General features: G+C 39.9%; 1 protein-coding gene across 1 annotated transcript in view; it reads right to left on the bottom strand.

The window, feature by feature from the left end:
* The window catches only part of LOC136883396 (uncharacterized), a 211,088-nt gene that overhangs the window by 49,416 nt on the left and 143,570 nt on the right, over positions 1–18,102 (bottom strand). The window contains exon 6 of the mRNA XM_068229590.1: positions 7,661–8,359. Within this exon, the coding sequence (XP_068085691.1) occupies positions 7,661–8,359 (699 nt within the window). The remainder of the gene's footprint in view (positions 1–7,660; positions 8,360–18,102) is intronic.

Here is an 18,102-nt window from a genome sequence, read left to right as displayed (position 1 = left end):
AAATAACAAGGGTATAGGCTCAAATCACGCAAAGCTACGGAAAGACTGTCCGACCTTGCCGCAGACATCAGGAAACGAAGACTGAAATTCTATGGACATAGACTATCGTCTTGAAGGCTAACCCACAAGATTTTGACATATACTGAAAAACTGAAGAACGTACCATGGATGCAAGATGTTAAAAATGATCTGGAAAAGGGCCAGATAGAAACATCAGAAATGCTTGACAGAAATATTTACCATCAGAGGATAAATAGATGGGTAGAAAAGCCTGAGATTGAAGTCCTTAAAAGATCGGGGACTAAGTTGAATTTCTTTAACTAATAGCCTGAGGAAATCTCGTATCAAGTGAATCATGTTCTACTCCTATGTCCAGGATTAAAAACCTTGAATTGTCCAGAAAACGATCCCAGGGCCTTGGAATAAGAGACATCTCGTGACTGACGGATAATAATAATAATTAGAGTAATATTATATTTACGAAGTCTAAAATGTCTTTCATTTGCTCACAATTCATGGGCCTTTTGTGGATACACTCAATTTTCGATTTATTAGAACTCTTTACCTCCCCCTGTGGCTGGAGTCAAAGGATGCATTATCTGTACCACCTGCATGTCGTAAGAGGCTACTGAGAAGGGAAAATCCCCAAAATATATCCATGATTCTATGCTTCATTATGTAGTTGAGAAGATGTACTACTACTACTCTGCTTCACACTCATAATTCTTATTTCACTACCCTTGACCACCCTCTCTTCTCCTTATGACCTCAAAAGTATTAGAATTTCGAGGATGAGATGACTTTTCACATTCACACCTTTGATATTTTCTATCTTATTTTAGCCGGCACTTTCATCCTTGAACGGTTAGAACTCCAGAATATTTCCCCTGTGGTTAGAATTATATGGTAATAATTATTTCCTTACCACATGTCTCCATCTCCTGGGATGTCGGCATTATAAGACCTCTGGTGTTTACCTGACAGAATATGAGCTCAGAAGTAGGATTCCTAACAGACTTCTACAACTTGTGACAATAAATTTCGGTGAATAGTCCTGTAATATCAACATAGATGAACAATGCACGACAGTGACCTTACTGTCCTTAGTCCCTTCCCAAAACTATGCACTGCTGAAATCGGCGATTTATGTCCTGGAAACTTTGCAAGAAGACTTCCTTTTGGGATGGTGTTCAAAAGGCTCGTCTCCTTTCGTTGGATGTCAGGAATATCGTCAAATGTCTTTCTTTTCAAAGCGAGCTTGATGCGTGACTTTTCGGCTCTGACCTTTTTCCGACGAGGGATCCCGGAGAACGCCATTCCATGCTTTGCCGTTTCGTTTCAGGGTCGTACCTGAGACACTACGTTTCATCCTCAGTGACAATACAGTTCAAGAAATTTGCTGTCGCATACGCCATTTCGACAAAATCCTGTGAAGTCTCTAAACGTGCCTGCTTCTGATCGTCAGTCAAGTGATATGGCACAATACGAGAACATGTTCTCCTCTTCCCTAACTTCTGGGTAACGATTTGTCGCACGGATTCACGGTTAATCTGCAGTTCATCCGCTATCATGCGCACAGTTAATCGCCGATCGTTCGTGATTAATGTCCTCACCTTCTCAATGTTTTCGTCACTGACGACGGTCACCTGTCTTCCGCTACGGGGGTTGTCAGAAACACTTTCCCGGCCTCCTCGAAAACGGGCGAACCACTCGTACACACACTTCAAGGACAGTGCTTGATCTTTATTGACACGTACCAGCATCGCATGCGTTTATTTCGGTGTCTTGCCAAGCTTAAAACAGAACTGTACATTGATCTTTTGGTCGTTCATGTTCCTGTTCGCAGTTCAGAACCAACGCACTAAACACGCACTGTATCAAACAGGTCTTACACGGCACACACACGATGCTCAACTGAACAACGTTGGGAGCAGGTGGTCAAAACCTGCTGCTACGCAGGTGCAGCGTTGTGTATCGCCAGTGTTGCCGGTTCGACAGTTCTGACTTCATTCACCGAACTTTATTGTCACAGGTTGTAGTTAGTCTGCCGTTTAAGGGAGCAAAATGGAACTTAGAAATTAAAGATCTGGGAGCCTAAATAATACCAAATTAGAATATTAGCGTACGGTAGCTGATCCCATACAATTATGGTTATTATTTTAAAGAAATAATTAATAGAATCACAGGTAAAGCTTTTTTCGGATCCTGCTGTAATCTATAGAGTGAAAAAGAATTTTACAGGACTGTCAGCGACTTCAAAAATGAATTGACGTAGACAACTTTATGAGATGGACAGCAGACAATTGTATGATGGTAAACGGGGTAAAAAGTCAGGTTGTATGTTTTTTCAAGGGGCAAAGTCCTCTCAGTTTTAATTACTGTTTCGAAGAGAATTAAATAACCTAATTGGCATCACTTTAAGTACCTACGTATTGAAATAAGTAATGATCATCACTGGGGTAATAATATTAACCAGGTTGTAAAGAAAAGTTGGTATTTAGGAGTTTAGTAAGAATGTAAAGGAGAGAATGTATCTCTCGCAACATCCCAACTAGGATATGATTCCAGTGTATAGAAACCACACAGGGATTACTTGATTCAAGAACTTGAAAAGATCCAAATAACAGCAGCACGATTTGCTCTGGATGATGTTCGGCAAAGGAGTAGTGTTACGAAAACGTTGCAAAGTTTGGCCTTTGAGTACATAGGAGAAAGGAGACGAGCTGCGCTACTAAGTGGTATATTCCGAGCTGTCGGTGGAGAGATGGCGTGTAATGGCATTAGTAGACGAATAAAGTTGGGTGGAGTTCTTGAAATTAGAAAATACATTATAAAGTTGGAACTGAAGAGGACAAATAAGGGTAAATATTCCGTTTTAGGAAGAATAATTAGGGATTGCAATAATTTTCCAAGGGTGATGTTCGACAAATGCCCAAATTCTTTGAAAATTTTCAAAAACGCTATGAAAATAATTCATAGGAAATATGACACCTGGGAGACAGCCCTAAATACAGATCATTGACTGATTGATGATGGTGATGGCGATGACGATGACGAAGCAGCTGTGACCTTTATTACAGTCCTGACATATGACTCGACAAATGATTGGACATTTCAGGATTGTTGAGTGCAAGCGAGCTCAAAGCACCTGCAGTCAATCCCTGCACATTTTCTAGGTCATCTTGTGGTTTTGGTCAAAGGATTATCTAGGAATGCCCTTGCACGCGTCACATATTTTGTGGAGAAAAGTCATTCAAATTTGAGTTGGGGGCTCTCCGGTGAAAAATTGATGTGATGCTTCTCATATAACAAAAAAAGAAAGTAATTATACCCCCAGAATACATTACACATACGAGAATGGTTTTTATATTACTCTAATGTAGAGAGGTGAAGAGGTAACCACGGTGCTGAAGTAATGCACATGACGTCATCGCAAGACGGTCGCCCATTTAAGACATATTTTTGGCGGTCAAAATTTACTTACAAAGCGGTGAGGTTCGACGTTGTACATGTGCAGAGACGAGAGAGATTTATTTACATTATTGTTCATTTGTCTGTCGTCATGTATGAGTAGAGATCGGATCTTCAGGCAGAATGCGAAATATATACGTATATGATTTCACAATCAATTTCACCAAAACATTGCACATGATCTTCAGAAAAGGCGGAAAAGCCTCAGCAGAAGACAAATTCACCCTAGCAAAAAATACTGAGACTGTAAATTCACATAAATATCTTGGCATTACCCTACAGACCTCATGTAATTCATTCCTTCTCCACATAAAGGACAGAGCTACACCTGCTATCAGTAGGATATGCACTATTAAAAGCATTACAGTGGAACCTTGGGTTGCGAGCATAATTCGTTCTGGCAACATGCTCGTAATCCAAATCGCTCGTATATCAAAGCAAATTTTCCCATAAGAAACTATTGAAACTCGGATGATTCGTCCACAACATAAAAACATTTATTCTCATAGCATTTCTAAAACAAAATATAACGTAAAACAATTAAACTGCACTTTACCTTACAGTAGAATCATTGTTGGTATGAGAGAGACGAGAGATGACATGAGAAGAATTAGTGTGTAACACGAATTTCACTAACGGAATCACTGCTATCGGTTGGCTCATTGGAAGTGTTTTCTTTTCGTGCAGCTGTAACGAGGAACGTGTCCAATGATTGTTGCTTTTGCCTCTTTTCGAGGATTTCACGAAAATGTGACATTGCATTGTTATTGAACAGATTCATCCACTGTAATAATCTCCTTCTTCCGACCGAATTCCTTTTTAGCCTTCTTTTCGTTCAGAGGGCCCATCGTTGCAGAACAATTATATCACAAATGACAGAAACAAAACATGTACACTCGTACGGTGTTGACTATGCGAGTGAGGCACACCAACTGAAGTCCAGCGCGGGAAATGATTACACACACTTTCCCAGGAAAGAGAGTGGCAGGGGGAGGGGAAAACAAAGGCACAGGGGAGATGGGAACGTACGTACACGTAACGCTCGTATTGCGAAACCTCACTCGCTTATCAAGTCACAATTTATTTAAAATATTTGCTCGTCTTGCAAAACACTCGTAAACCAAGTTACTCGCAATCCGAGGTTCCACTGTACTAGATTTTCTTTATAAACAGCCTACGCTCAGCCGCGCAAAAAACAATTCTATTTATAAGATCTACGACTGAATCTACCAATACCTGCTACTAATTTTGCAACTAAAGTGATCCGGAAAAGAAAAGAAAAACGTGCAGAAATACCTCAAGACTTCTATGCTACTGCCACAATGATTGACAGGAGATGGACGAACGAAAACCAACCATTAAGATCTGTTTTGACAAGACTTGCAATTCACAGCTTTAAGTGCGTGTGTGTATTATGTGAAAAATACTGTGACAAGTATCATATAACTGTTTGCAGCAAAAGAGTGTGATCGATAGCCGATTACAGTAAAGACTGAATTCCATAATTTGTACTTGCACAGTTGTGCGCAATTCCAAATATATATAATGCGAAATAAAGTGGCTATAGTCATAATATTGAAAGATAAGTTCTGACAGTTCTTAGAGGGGAGTCCGATTACTACCTGAATGGGTGGGGAGAAAGGAGTAGGGGGAATGGTTGCCATGGACACGTAGGCGAATCTAATGTGGTTGGCATGGAGAAAATCCTGCTGCCGAACCTCTCACTTCTGAGCTACGTACAACAGACCACAGCTGTCTGAACGAACGAACAATTGAACCGCAAGCGAGGGGAAGGAGAAAGGAATGCAGGAATGTGTTGTGCTCCTCCTCGCTCCAGCCCTATCTGTCAAAACGCTTCTTTAAAGATTGCGGGTGTAGTAAGAAGTGTCGTAACATAACTTCCAGGTGTTCTAAAAAGTCGGGCCCCTAATGTTTATACAAATCTCATATCAGAGTTGTTGTCCGGGCTAGGCTGTATTTGTCATTCACTTCATTAAGTCTGCAGTCTAATCTGTTAAGGGCCCTTTACACGCTCAGACATTTACACAGATCTGTCTGTACAGACCGTCTTTGTGCAGACAAGTCGTTGCGTGTAAATGAATCGCCGACCGTAATTTTGGTCTGTACTGCGGTCTGTGTTCGGCCTGTGCAAAGTCTGGCGGAGTTTGAATTAACACAGACCACGCGCAGACAAGTCTGAGCGTGTAAAGCTTACGCAGACAACGCTGCAGACAGATAGCACAGTCCTTCGTCTGGGAGCGTGTATGTAGTGTTGTACTGTAGCCTAGTGTTTGCTCTCAATACAGGAACACCTATGATTGAGTTTACTCGAGATTCGCATAATTGTACCCGTACATTTATGATTGAATTCATAGAACTCTATAAATCATTGCCATGTGTTTGGAAGATCAAGAGCAAAGAATACAGTGTCCGGAATGAAGAAAACGCGGCATATGATGTATTAGTTTCTAAACTAGCATTTCCTTATCACAACTTGTCCACATATCACGACATAAAATATTAAAATTAAGCCTAGTAACTATTTACACCCAATCTTGAAATTGTATTTTAATTAATTAATTAATTGATTCATTCATTCATTTTGTCCTACATGTTAAGAGTGTTATATGATCTAGGACAACATGCAGGCCTATCTTAACACTTCCTGAGTTCAATTAGTGCTTCATGTCACAATTCTGTATCTGATCCAGTTATACTACAATTACAACACACATTGTGAATGACTGCATGAATAGATAAATGAATGAATGATTGCACGATTGAACTGTATTCATGCATATTTACATGACCCAATAAATACCGCTACTGTTCTCTCCCTGTCACGGATAACTACCAGATGAAAAGAGAGCCCTTATTATTGATGGATGGATGAATAAATGAATGAATGAATGAATGAATGAATGAATGAATGAATGAATGAATGAATGAATGAATGAATGAATGCACTGAACTTACAGCTACGGAACTCCAGCAGCTGAGGAAGGAACACGCAATTTATTTTACCTAAGCAAAATAATGTCTTTTAATTCTCATCTTTAAATATTCCTCTCTTAGAACTTCATACATAGCACGGCATGTTTCCGGAATGATGTGGCTTAAAGATGAAGGAGACACTATGCCAGAAAATTTAAGGTCCGCATAGCTTTTTCCCGTTTCCAGAAACCTCAATGTTACTACAAGTCTTTCTAAAGTGCTTATCGATTCTCTCATTACACTGTCTTCTCTCCTTATATACGGTGTGACATACTGCAACAGCACTAAGAATTTCTCTTCGTCCATTCTCAAGTAGTTAAACGAATCATCTTTTTCCAATTTTAACTTCTTCAGAAGATCAACGTGAGAAAGCGAAACGTGTTGTAGAAGCCAGTTTTTTGTCCACGTTCTACGTTGTGATTTCTTCTTTTTAACTTCCGAAATAACAACACTAGACAGAAGTACCACTTTGTAAGTTAATTGACTTAATGTGGCCATGGTCAGGAAATACTACCTGCGCTCGTCTCGATTAGAAATACAGGACTGTGCGAAAGCTGTACAAATGGTCGGAACGTGTAAACGCAGCGTGAACAGTGCAGACCAGATGTTCAGACGGTCGTTGCAAACGTGGTCTGTGCAGACTAGTCTGAACGTGTAAAGGGCCTTTTAGAGCCTAAACAACCAGACTCTACTAATGATCTTACAAAACACTCACTGACAAACAGACATTTACTTTTGAACTATGTAGTGGTTAGAGTCAACTAACATAGGAGTAAATATAATTAAACTCAGGTATTGACAGGACATTCGAGGAGATAATTCGCATGAATAGCATTAGTGAAGCCAAATATTCCATGTGGAGCAACACGAACTTAGCCTAAGTGCCATTCTTTTGATTTTGGCGATGGAAATTTTGCGTAAGTAACAAGACTAAGGTTTAAGATAAATTAAAGTTTCCTACATTAGGGTGACTTTGAATTTATTTCTGATTGTACTTTGTTTGATTTAAAATGAGACAAGAATTTGTAAATATAACAATATATTTTATTTAGAAATATTTTACAAGAAATCAAAGCAGCGATGTGAGAGTAGAATGAACATGAAGATGGTGGTACTGTGGACTAGTTGGACCCCTGCGGCCTCCTTCTCGAGGACTGCCCAGGGCTTCCAGGGACGTAGACTGTACTCCTTAATGATGAAATCCACCAAGACTGCCGAGTTCCAGACCATGACCTCCTTGACCGAAACTGCTTCCAAATCCATGGCCTCCGAAGCTGAGACCTCCATGACCTCCAAGTCCTCCATAGCCTCCTAGATCCCCTCCGAAGTCATGTCCCTTGACAAACACTGGTACAGGTTTCTTGACGATCACTGGATGTGGTACCGGTACTGGTACTGGCTTATGGACAGCAACTGGGTATGGCTTGGGAACATGTACTGGGTATGGTGCTGGTACGGGTACCTTAACAGGAACATGTACTGGGTAAGGTACCTTCTTCTCAACTGGATAAGGTACTGGCTTCTCAACAGGAACTGGGTATGGTTTGGGTACATGAACTGGGTATGGCTTGTCTACATGGACTGGTACGGGAACCTTGACAGGTACAGGGACATGTTTCTCGACATGGACTGGGTATGGATGAGGAACAGGAACCTTGACTTCCTTAGTGATGGTGATGGACTTGACATGACTATCATGGCCTCCTAAAGCATGTCCTCCTCCGAGTCCAGCTCCAAAGCCAAGGCCACCTCCCAGTTCCAAACCGTGTCCACTTCCAAATCCATAGCCTCCTCCATATCCCAGTCCATGGATCCCGCGCTTCTCTGTCTTAGAGTCCTTCTTCTTATCTTCTTCAGCTGAACACAGAACTGCCCCAGCAACCAACAGCACCACCTATTGAAGAAAGTTGATATATAAATTAAATTACTTTTCTCCTTTATTTTGCGTAAAGATTATGTGCCAATAATTTTTAGATGAACAAATTCTTGTGCATACTTTATGAAGAACTTGGAAAGAATCTTTCAGTGTTTTTTTCTATCACTCACATTTTCAAAATCCCGTTATATGGAAGGGAGAGTAATAATAATAATAATAATAATAATAATAATAATATTAATAATAATAATAATAATAATAATAATATGATTATTTTATTGTTCAGTACTTCGTTCTTCGTCTGGACTCATAACATATGAGTGTGATTTGGTGACCATGGGACTGTAACTGAATCTGTAAATGATTCAATTTTTTGTACCAAATTTCTCTATTATCTGACCTCACTTGGCCACTGTTAGTTCTTTTACAGTATGAGGTTTCCGTGGTCTAGGGAGTCTTCCATTTTCATACCTCTTTTGGTCATTCTCTTTTGGCGTGAATACCGTTTTAAATTTAAGCTCCTACAGAATACTCGGGAAATATAAAAGAAACCGTATCATAACGAAACAGAGGATACAGTTTCACAGTGCAGTTTAAAAGCTACCATATATATTATACCATATGAAAATCAAATTTGGAATGGAGACAATCCACCGGAAAGTTGGCAGGAATTAATAGTTATCCCTCTTCAAAAAAAAACTGTGAAAATTTGAGGGGAATTAGCATTTTTAACTCAGGTTATAAAATATATGCAAATATCATTAAAGGTAAGTTGCAGCAACATTGTGAAGATACATTGGGGAATGAACAACAAGGTTTGGCACTGATGCATATTTCACTATGGATATTAATAGGAAAACGTAGTCAATTCAATTTGGAAACACACATTGCATTTGTGGATTTTGAAAAGGCCTTCGACAGCGTTAACGGAAACAAATTACTTGAAATTATAAAACAAGGCAATGTCTCTCAACAGATTATTATCAATATCTACAACATCTATAAATCCAATCTCATTTCTGTAAAACTGAACAAGAACCAGGCCGAGTGGGGATCAATAAATGGTAGTGTAAGACAAGGCTGCGGACTCTCCCCTCTACTTTTTATAATATATATGAATGCAATAATTGAAACAAGGATGCCATGGATCAATATCAAGAAATAGACGCCTCGAACACCTAGACGCCATATTACATGCTGATGAAGTTGCATTGCTTGCTACGACGGAAATGACCTACAAAGATCAGTTTTCAATCTAAGAAACGGTTCCTCAAGGTTTTAAAATGATTATTTCAACAGAAAAGACAAGAATAATGGCCCTCAACTGAAGAGAACAGATGCCTAGTAAAATATGTTTACATAATATAACATTGGAAAGAGTAAATGTGTTCGGTTATCCCGGGTACAACTTATTATACGAATCAGAATTAGATATACCAGCAACAATTAATAAATTCACAAAACTACAGGAATAATAAAAAAATCATGAAACCATTACTTGTTGGGAAACATACTCGAATACGCCTTTATAATAACCTTGGTAAACCAACACTTTGCTATGGATGTGAAGCATGGGCGTTAAGATCTCAACACTTGTCTCGAACTACAGCACAAGAAATGGCATTCATGCGTTGCACAGCAGGGTATACAAAATGAATGAAGAGATGCTAAAATAGCTGAAAGTACAACCGATACCTGACTACGTCTTCAGTTATCAGGAAATCTAGAAACGTCATATACAAACGATGGAACCTGGTAGACTTCCAAAAGAGATTCCTCGATACCAACCCAGAGGGAAAAGATCTGTAGGACGTCCGATGAACAGATGGAGGGAAAATGCAAGACCGAAACGGGTCACAGGGTCCAATACTTGGAAGGATGATGATGATGATTATGATGATGATGATGATGATGACAATTAAAGAATCAGCAATTTATTTCGCCTAGTGAGGACTATACATCCTACGCCGAATTAACTAGGGCACGCCAACATTGTATATATCGAGTATTGGCTCTGAAATAGTTCACTCAGTAGAACTTCTGACTCAGTGAACGTATTTTAGTCGTCAATCCGTCAGTTGAAAGGGAATAACAAATTTTTAAAAGACACGCCGTAATAGACTGCTTAATTCACTTTAAAATTTCGGAGATTGTTACTCAACAAGTAGTGATAATATTGATGAAAGACATCGGTACAAATCGATTTTCACCTCGATCTTACATCCACTCGATTTTCACCTCGATCTTACACCCACTCTTTCCGAAGTCGCAGCCGATACTGAAACAAAACGGTACTGCATGTCGCACAGTTTCTTCCTTACCTATGGTGTGATGATATCAATGTATTTGTTATGTTATCTAGTGAACAATTATGTCCTCTACACGATGGATTATGTCACATATCTTTAGGTTGTAAAGGAGCTTTAAAAATGCTAATTATTAGATCCCAGTTGTTTAGGCATTTATGGGTTAGAATGTAAACTTACTGAAAGTGAGTAACAAGTATAGCCTAGCCCCGACAACAGTCATGCTGTCAGATTTGCACGAAAATTATGGAACCGTCAGTAGTATAATAAGCGGGTTCTGCGGCACCTCCGCCGCCGCCTCCGCCTCCGCCGCCGCCGCCCGCGGGAAATTTGAATTTTGGTGGGAAATTTGAATTTTGGCGAGAGATTTGAATTTGTAAACAAAGCCACGTGCTTTTTGACAGCTGTCATCGACAACAACGCATCGCTAACCTCACTGCTGCCATCATGACGGGCCTAAACCTCACTAGTACCAACTTAACCTAACTAGCGTGAGGTAAACAAAGCCACGTGTTTTTTGACAGCCACGTGCTTTTTGACAGACAACAACGCATCGCTAACCTCAGTACTACCATCTTGACGGGCCTAAACCTCAGTAGTGCCAACTTAACCTCACTAGCGCGAGGTAAACAAAGCCACGTGCTTTTTGACAGCCACGTGCTTTTTGACAGATTTGTAAACAAAGCCACGTGCTTTTTGACAGACAACAACGCATCGCAAACCTCAGTACTACCATCTTGACGGGCCTAAACCTTAGTGGTACCAACTTAACCTAACTAGCATGAGGTAAACAAAGCCACGTGTTTTTTTGACAGCCACGTGCTTTTCGACAGATTTGTAAACAAAGCCACGTGCTTTTTGACAGCTGTCATCGACAACAACGCATCGCTAACCTCACTGCTGCCATCTTGACGGGCCTAAACCTCACTAGTGCCAACTTAACCTAACTAGCATGAGGTAAACAAACCCACGTGCTTTTTGACAGCCACGTGCTTTTTGACAGACAACAACGCATCGCTAACCTCAGTACTGCCATCTTGACGGGCCTAAACCTCAGTAGTGCCAACTTAACCTAACTAGCGCGAGGTAAACAAAGCCACGTGCTTTTTGACAACCACGTGCATTTTGACAGATTTGTAAACAAAGCCACGTGCTTTTTGACAGCTGTCATCGACAACAACGCATCGCAAACCTCAGTACTACCATCTTGACGGGCCTAAACCTCAGTAGTGCCAACTTAACCTAACTAGCATGAGGTAAACAAAGCCACGTGTTTTTTGACAGCCACGTGCTTTTTGACAGCTGTCATCCGCCATCTTTAAACTACAGAGCGCTGTGCTGCCCTCTTTCGTCACCTGTCATCGGCAGTGCTGCCATCTTGGCGGGCCTAAACCTTAGTGCTACCAACTTAACCTCACTAGCTCGAGATAAAAAAATCCACGTGCTTTTTGACAGCCACGTGCTTTTTTGACAGCTGTCATCCGCCATATTTAATCCATAGAGCACAGTGCTGCCCTCTTTAGCTACTTACCTTTGAAATGTGGTGGCGGCAATTTGAAAAATTCTATGCGCTCTTGTTGGGAAACAAAGCCACGTGCTTTTTTGACAGCTGTCATCCGCCATCTTTAATCAATAGAGCACTGTGCTGCTATCATGCGGGCAATTTCGTCAGCTGTCATCCGCCATCTTTAATCCAGAGAGAACAGTGCTGCACTCTATGTGGTGGCGGTAAATTCCACGTGCTTTACAAACCCATGTGCTTTTCTGACAACTGTCATCCGCCATCTTTAATCTAGAGAGAACAGTGCTGCACTCTATGTGGTGGCGGCAAATTGAAAAATTCTACATGCTCTTGTTTGGAAACAAACTCACGCGCTTTTTTGACAGCCGTCATCCGCCATCTTTAATCAACAGAGCACAGTGCTGTACTCTTTAGCTAGATACCTTTGAAATGTGGTGGCGGCAATTTGAAAAATTCTATGTGCTCTTGTTGGGAAACAAAGCCACGTGCTTTTTTGACAGCTGTCATCCGCCATCTTTAATCAATAGAGCACTGTGCTGCTATCATGCGGGCAATTTCGTCAGCTGTCATCCGCCATCTTTGAGAACAGTGCTGCACTCTATGTGGTGGCGGTAAATTCCACGTGCTTTACAAACCCATGTGCTTTTCTGACAGCTGTCATCCGCCATCTTTAATCTAGAGAGAACAGTGCTGCACTCTATGTGGTGGCGGCAAATTCCACGTGCTTTACAAACCTATGCGCTTTTCTGTCATCCACCATCTTTAATCTAGAGAGAACAGTGCTGCACTCTATGTGGTGGCGGCAAATTCCACGTGCTTTACAAACCTATGCGCTTTTCTGTCATCCACCATCTTTAATCTAGAGAGAACAGTGCTGCACTCTATGTGGTGGCGGCAAATTCTACGTGCTCTTATTTGGAAACAAATTCTACTCGCTATTCAGCTGTCATCCACCATCTTTAATCAAGAGAGCACCGTGCTGCCCTCTTTGTGGTGGCGGATAATTTGAAAAAAATTCAGCAGCCATCTTTAATCCAGAGAGAACAGTGCTGCCCTCTTTAGCTACTTACCTTTGAGGCGGTTAATTTGAAAAATTCTTTTCGACAAGCTGCCATCTTTAATCCAGAGAGAACAGTGCTGCCCTCTTTAGCTACTTACCTTTGAGGCGGTTAATTTGAAAAATTCTAGCTGCCATCTTTAATGAAAAGAGCATCGTGGTGCTATCTTGCGGGTAATATTTTACGTCACAGCTGTCATCCACCATCTTGCATTGCTAACCTTAGTGCTGCCCTCTTTAGCTACTTACATTTGAAACAAAAAATCTATTTGACAAGCTGTCATCCGCCATCTTTAATCCAGAGAGAACAGTGCTGCACTCTATGTGGTGGCGGATAACTTGAAAAAATCTTTTTGACAAGCAGCCATCTTTAATCAACAGAGCACCGTGCTGACATCTTTAGCTACCGCCATCTTACATCGCTTACCTCGCTGCTGCACTCTATGTGGTGGCGGTAAATTCGAACAAGTTTAATCACGCATTGGGGAAGCTAGAGTAAGGACGCGCTGCAGTGATGACGTCATCATGCATGTTTAGACTTGTCCGTTTTCTTAAGAGTAAGTTGGTGTAAAGGAATGTCGTGGCGGTAAATTCGAACAAGTTTAAACATGCATCGGGAAAGCTAGAGTAAGCACGTGCTGTTGTCATGACGTCATTGTGCATGTTTAGACCTGATCGTTTTTCTTAAGAGTAAGTCGGTGCAAAGCAATGCAATAAGTACAACATTTTTTGAATGCGATCAAATATTTATTTACAAATGTACTACAACAGTGTTCGTTTTTGCTGCTGACAAGGTTGGTGTGCTTCTTAACAACGTACGCTTCTGAAATGCCTCCTGCAACATTCAAATTAAACAAAGCATTTAGAAATATATTATACTAAGTATGTTATGCTTTACAGAGAAGATCATATACTTCTTACCTTGCTGTTATTCCTTTTCGGAATCATCATCATCATCATCATGAGGTACTAGAGAAAGTTCATTCATACACTGTGTACAGTGTTCAATCCTCGGATTTGGTCCATCCCAATCATCATCACCATTTTCTCCTCGATGCTTGTAATGTCGTTCACAAGTTCTGCATAAAGCTACTTCGATTGACATCTTACTGTGTAGAGGAAGGATGTCCCAAAAATTATGCACGTAAGAGGCAGCGTACGTATATAAAAATCCTGGTGGTAAGTATTGAATAAGATGTTTCGGCATCGACGATCTACGTTTATAGAACATCTTAATAGCCTCACTCACTCGTGAAACATAAATAAGATGTTGCGTATGAGCATGCAAACAGCATGCACATTTACAGTTTTGTTCCATAGCGTACGATGTCGAAGCACACACTAATGAAAATGATAAAGATCTATTCTTATTTATAGTCTCGTAACAATATTCGTTAGCGGATGGTAAGTAACATCACTCATATGAATAATAAGACAATAGGCTGCTGTGTTAGCAGGAATGTTTTCAGATGTTTCAAATTCTAAACGAATATCAACTGGAGATTCTTTTATAGATTCTTCATGATAAGAGCAGTCTATAACTACAATCGGTGCTTTATTTTTAAATTCTTGAGGTGTAAATAGCGGACGATCTTCTTTCTGATAATACGATGATTGAAATTTACAAAACATGTCATAGAGCATCCCAAACTTATTTTTCTCAAAGTTAATGTCGATGTTTTCGTAGGGATACGTAATTCCGTTGAGATATAGTCTAACGTGTCTTAATTTGCAGTGATCAAACAGTGAGCTATCTTTTTCGTGATTGAATTTACGATTAGTTTGAAATCCAAAAATAATGTACAAGGGCTTCTCAGTAAAACGTGATGTTTTAACAGCCCAGCTATGCTTGTTTGTAGGTGGTAACACAGGATATTCATGCAGCTCCCAACTTCTAAAACGTATAGGTAATGGAGTATCATTTTCTACAATCTTGAGCAATCGAAGTTTTTCACGATCAGATAAGGTTACATGTGGAATCCGCCACAGTATACGATGCAGTGTTATTTTCGATTCTACAGGTGTTTCTACTGCTTTAAGAGAATTGTAATCACTTCGATCACGGATTAGAATAAGCTCTTGTTTTGCGTTGATTATAATACGTGTAAAGTCTTCTGCGAATCCAAAAATATGTTTCAGTGATAACATACCCGTAAAAGTTCCATCCTCATTAATCATCCAGTTGTTAGTAGCTTTTGGACACCATCCAGCCATCCGCAAAAGATTACTTTCTTCATCACAGAAAGAAGGGTAGAGTTTCATTGCACTTGTAATACCAACATTCTTCGTTCGATCTATCTCAACATTATTTACTTCATATCGCGCTTCAGAAAAGAGAAAAGCTAGAGCATGGTTGTTTAGTTGTGAAGTGCTTGGTCCACTTCCATCAGACTTTTCTAATCGTCCTTCAATATAGAGGTAGCTTTCGTGTGGTAAGGTGTAAACATCTTGTTGATTAATAATAAAATGAATTTCATCATTGTTATTTAATCCAAACGTAAAAGGTTGATAGGAATGAAGCTCACTTCGTACTACACCTTCACGACTTTCTACTGTATTCGTAATGTCTAGCATTTCTTCCATTCTGTTGTAGTAGTGTATATCCTAAATCTTGGAGTATCTGCTTATGGGTATCTGTTAACTCGATGAGTCTCTGCGCACATGTAGTATGTCTTCGGAATGTACACCGTGTTTTATAGATGGTTTTCATACTGGTTTAAGATGTAGTTTGTAAGCTACGTACGCGTGCTGATCTAAATGAATAAGCTGATTATGTTTATTTACAAGTCTAAGAGTAATGTTGCTAATGTGTTTTACAGACACAGGATGATAAAGAACTACTGCTGGTTTCTCACAGATAGTATATCCACGTTCCTCTGTAACAATGAAGTCATGCAGGACGTGCGAAGGTTGTAGATTACTATTCAAGTCTGTAATAATATTACAAGTAATGTTCACATTATAATCATCGAAGAGTTTTATAGGTTGATCAGACTCGTAACGTACGTTCGGTAGGAGCTCCCTCGATGAAAATCCAAGCAGTGATCCAATCGAATCAGGTTGTGATTTGAAGTCAATCTTAAATGATGATTCAATAACACATTTATGTGTAATGTTGCTTATAGTGATTGAGAACTTGTAATTATGATTACTAAAACTATCTTCCCCAAACTGATCAATTAACGTACTTTCAATATAGTCGTGAATATCATCTACTGTATAACTACCTGAGGGTAGTGTTAGCACATACTCATCGTAATAGAACTTTTTTAAACCATCACGCACATTATAGATTTTATTGTAGCTTTCAAACGATACTAGTCCAAGACTATGCAGCTGATAACCAAGTTCGATTGGTGGATTAAAATAGACGGTTGTTTCAGGTCCTTCTCCACGTACAGCAAACGTTCTTTCACTGTTCGTCATCACGCAGACACTAATGCACTTTCTCTACTGTCTGGGTTTGATATAAGAACATAAGACATAATCGTCCGCACATGCGTGTATTAAAGTTTTGCACGCGGTTTTTATTGTAAACAATGTCTGCACTGCTTCCGAAATAACGTATGAGCTCAAAAGGAGGAGGTAAATCTCCATAGCTATCAAAATACCATACTTTAGATTTACGTTTTACATAAGCAACGTAATGAGTTCCAGGTCCACGACTGTCGTCCAAGTTAATTACGGCACTTTCACGTTCACGTGGACGTGCTGGTAGTTGATCGCGCATATACACTCCTCGAAAATAATGAATTCCTAGTTGTTTAGCAAACGTAAAAACTTCATCATGCGTTAGAGCTCGATATGGTAGTGCATTCAGTAGACGTTTTTTGGAGAAATGTAGATACCAAGCCCTTTCTTGTATGGCGCTAGCTTCATGTTCACACCTTTGCCTCGTAACGCAATTGCCTCCATCGTCTTGTTATGACGTTCACTCTCTTTCAACTGTTGTTTCGCTTCTTCTACAGCTTTGACAGTTCTCGCTACAGCACTAGCACCACCTAGCAATGACCCTAAAGCTGCTAAGCCAGCAAACAGCGCAGGAAGAAATCCTCCTCGTTTTGGTACAGGAATAATTCGCGCACGTTTACTAAATATTGCTCTACACTTTGGAGAAATTCTCGCTCTTGCTGCGCGTAACGCCTTAGTAATAGCTACACGAGGATTGTATTCCCCTCGAATAGCTTTTTGCGCAGCCTTTATAACATCTTTCCATCCAACAGTTTTTACTTTCTTCTTCTTCTTCATGTCGTTTGGATATCGTTGTTTCACCATGCTGGACACGACTTTACTAGTCAAGAGCAAATCATAAACTAACCGTTGCCTCTTGTTTCGTTTAATATATATATTACTATTACATACTTTATGATTCAGTTATCATGAAGATTATAAAGCAGCAAGACACGCTACCTGTTACCGACATTGTACCACATCTCTTACCTAGTTCTAGTACAACTACAAGAAAACGTCATGGAACGTTGTTTCCTTTTACTGTTCGATGTATTATATCAGGTCCGTCGGGATGCGGTAAAACAAATCTTTTACTCACACTTATTACTTCTGTAAATGGTGTACGCTTCGAGAATATTTACGTTTTCGCAAAGTCACTCTATCAGCCGCTATATACTATTCTACAAACTGTAATGCACGATCTAGTTAAAGATGGAATAAGATATTTTAAATTTAATTCACATGAGCAAGTACCATCACCAGACGATGTGCTTCCTAATTCTCTTATGATCTTTGATGATGTTGCAACAGAACAGCAAAACGTTATTCGTGCATTCTTTAGTATGGGTCGGCATAAATATGTTGATTGCATCTATTTGTGCCAAACCTATTCTCGTGTGCCTAAGCAGTTGATACGCGACAACGC

Source organism: Anabrus simplex, chromosome 11, assembly GCF_040414725.1.
Source record: "Anabrus simplex isolate iqAnaSimp1 chromosome 11, ASM4041472v1, whole genome shotgun sequence".
Classification (NCBI taxonomy): domain Eukaryota; kingdom Metazoa; phylum Arthropoda; class Insecta; order Orthoptera; family Tettigoniidae; genus Anabrus; species Anabrus simplex.
This window is presented reverse-complemented; position numbering and strand designations above follow the sequence as displayed.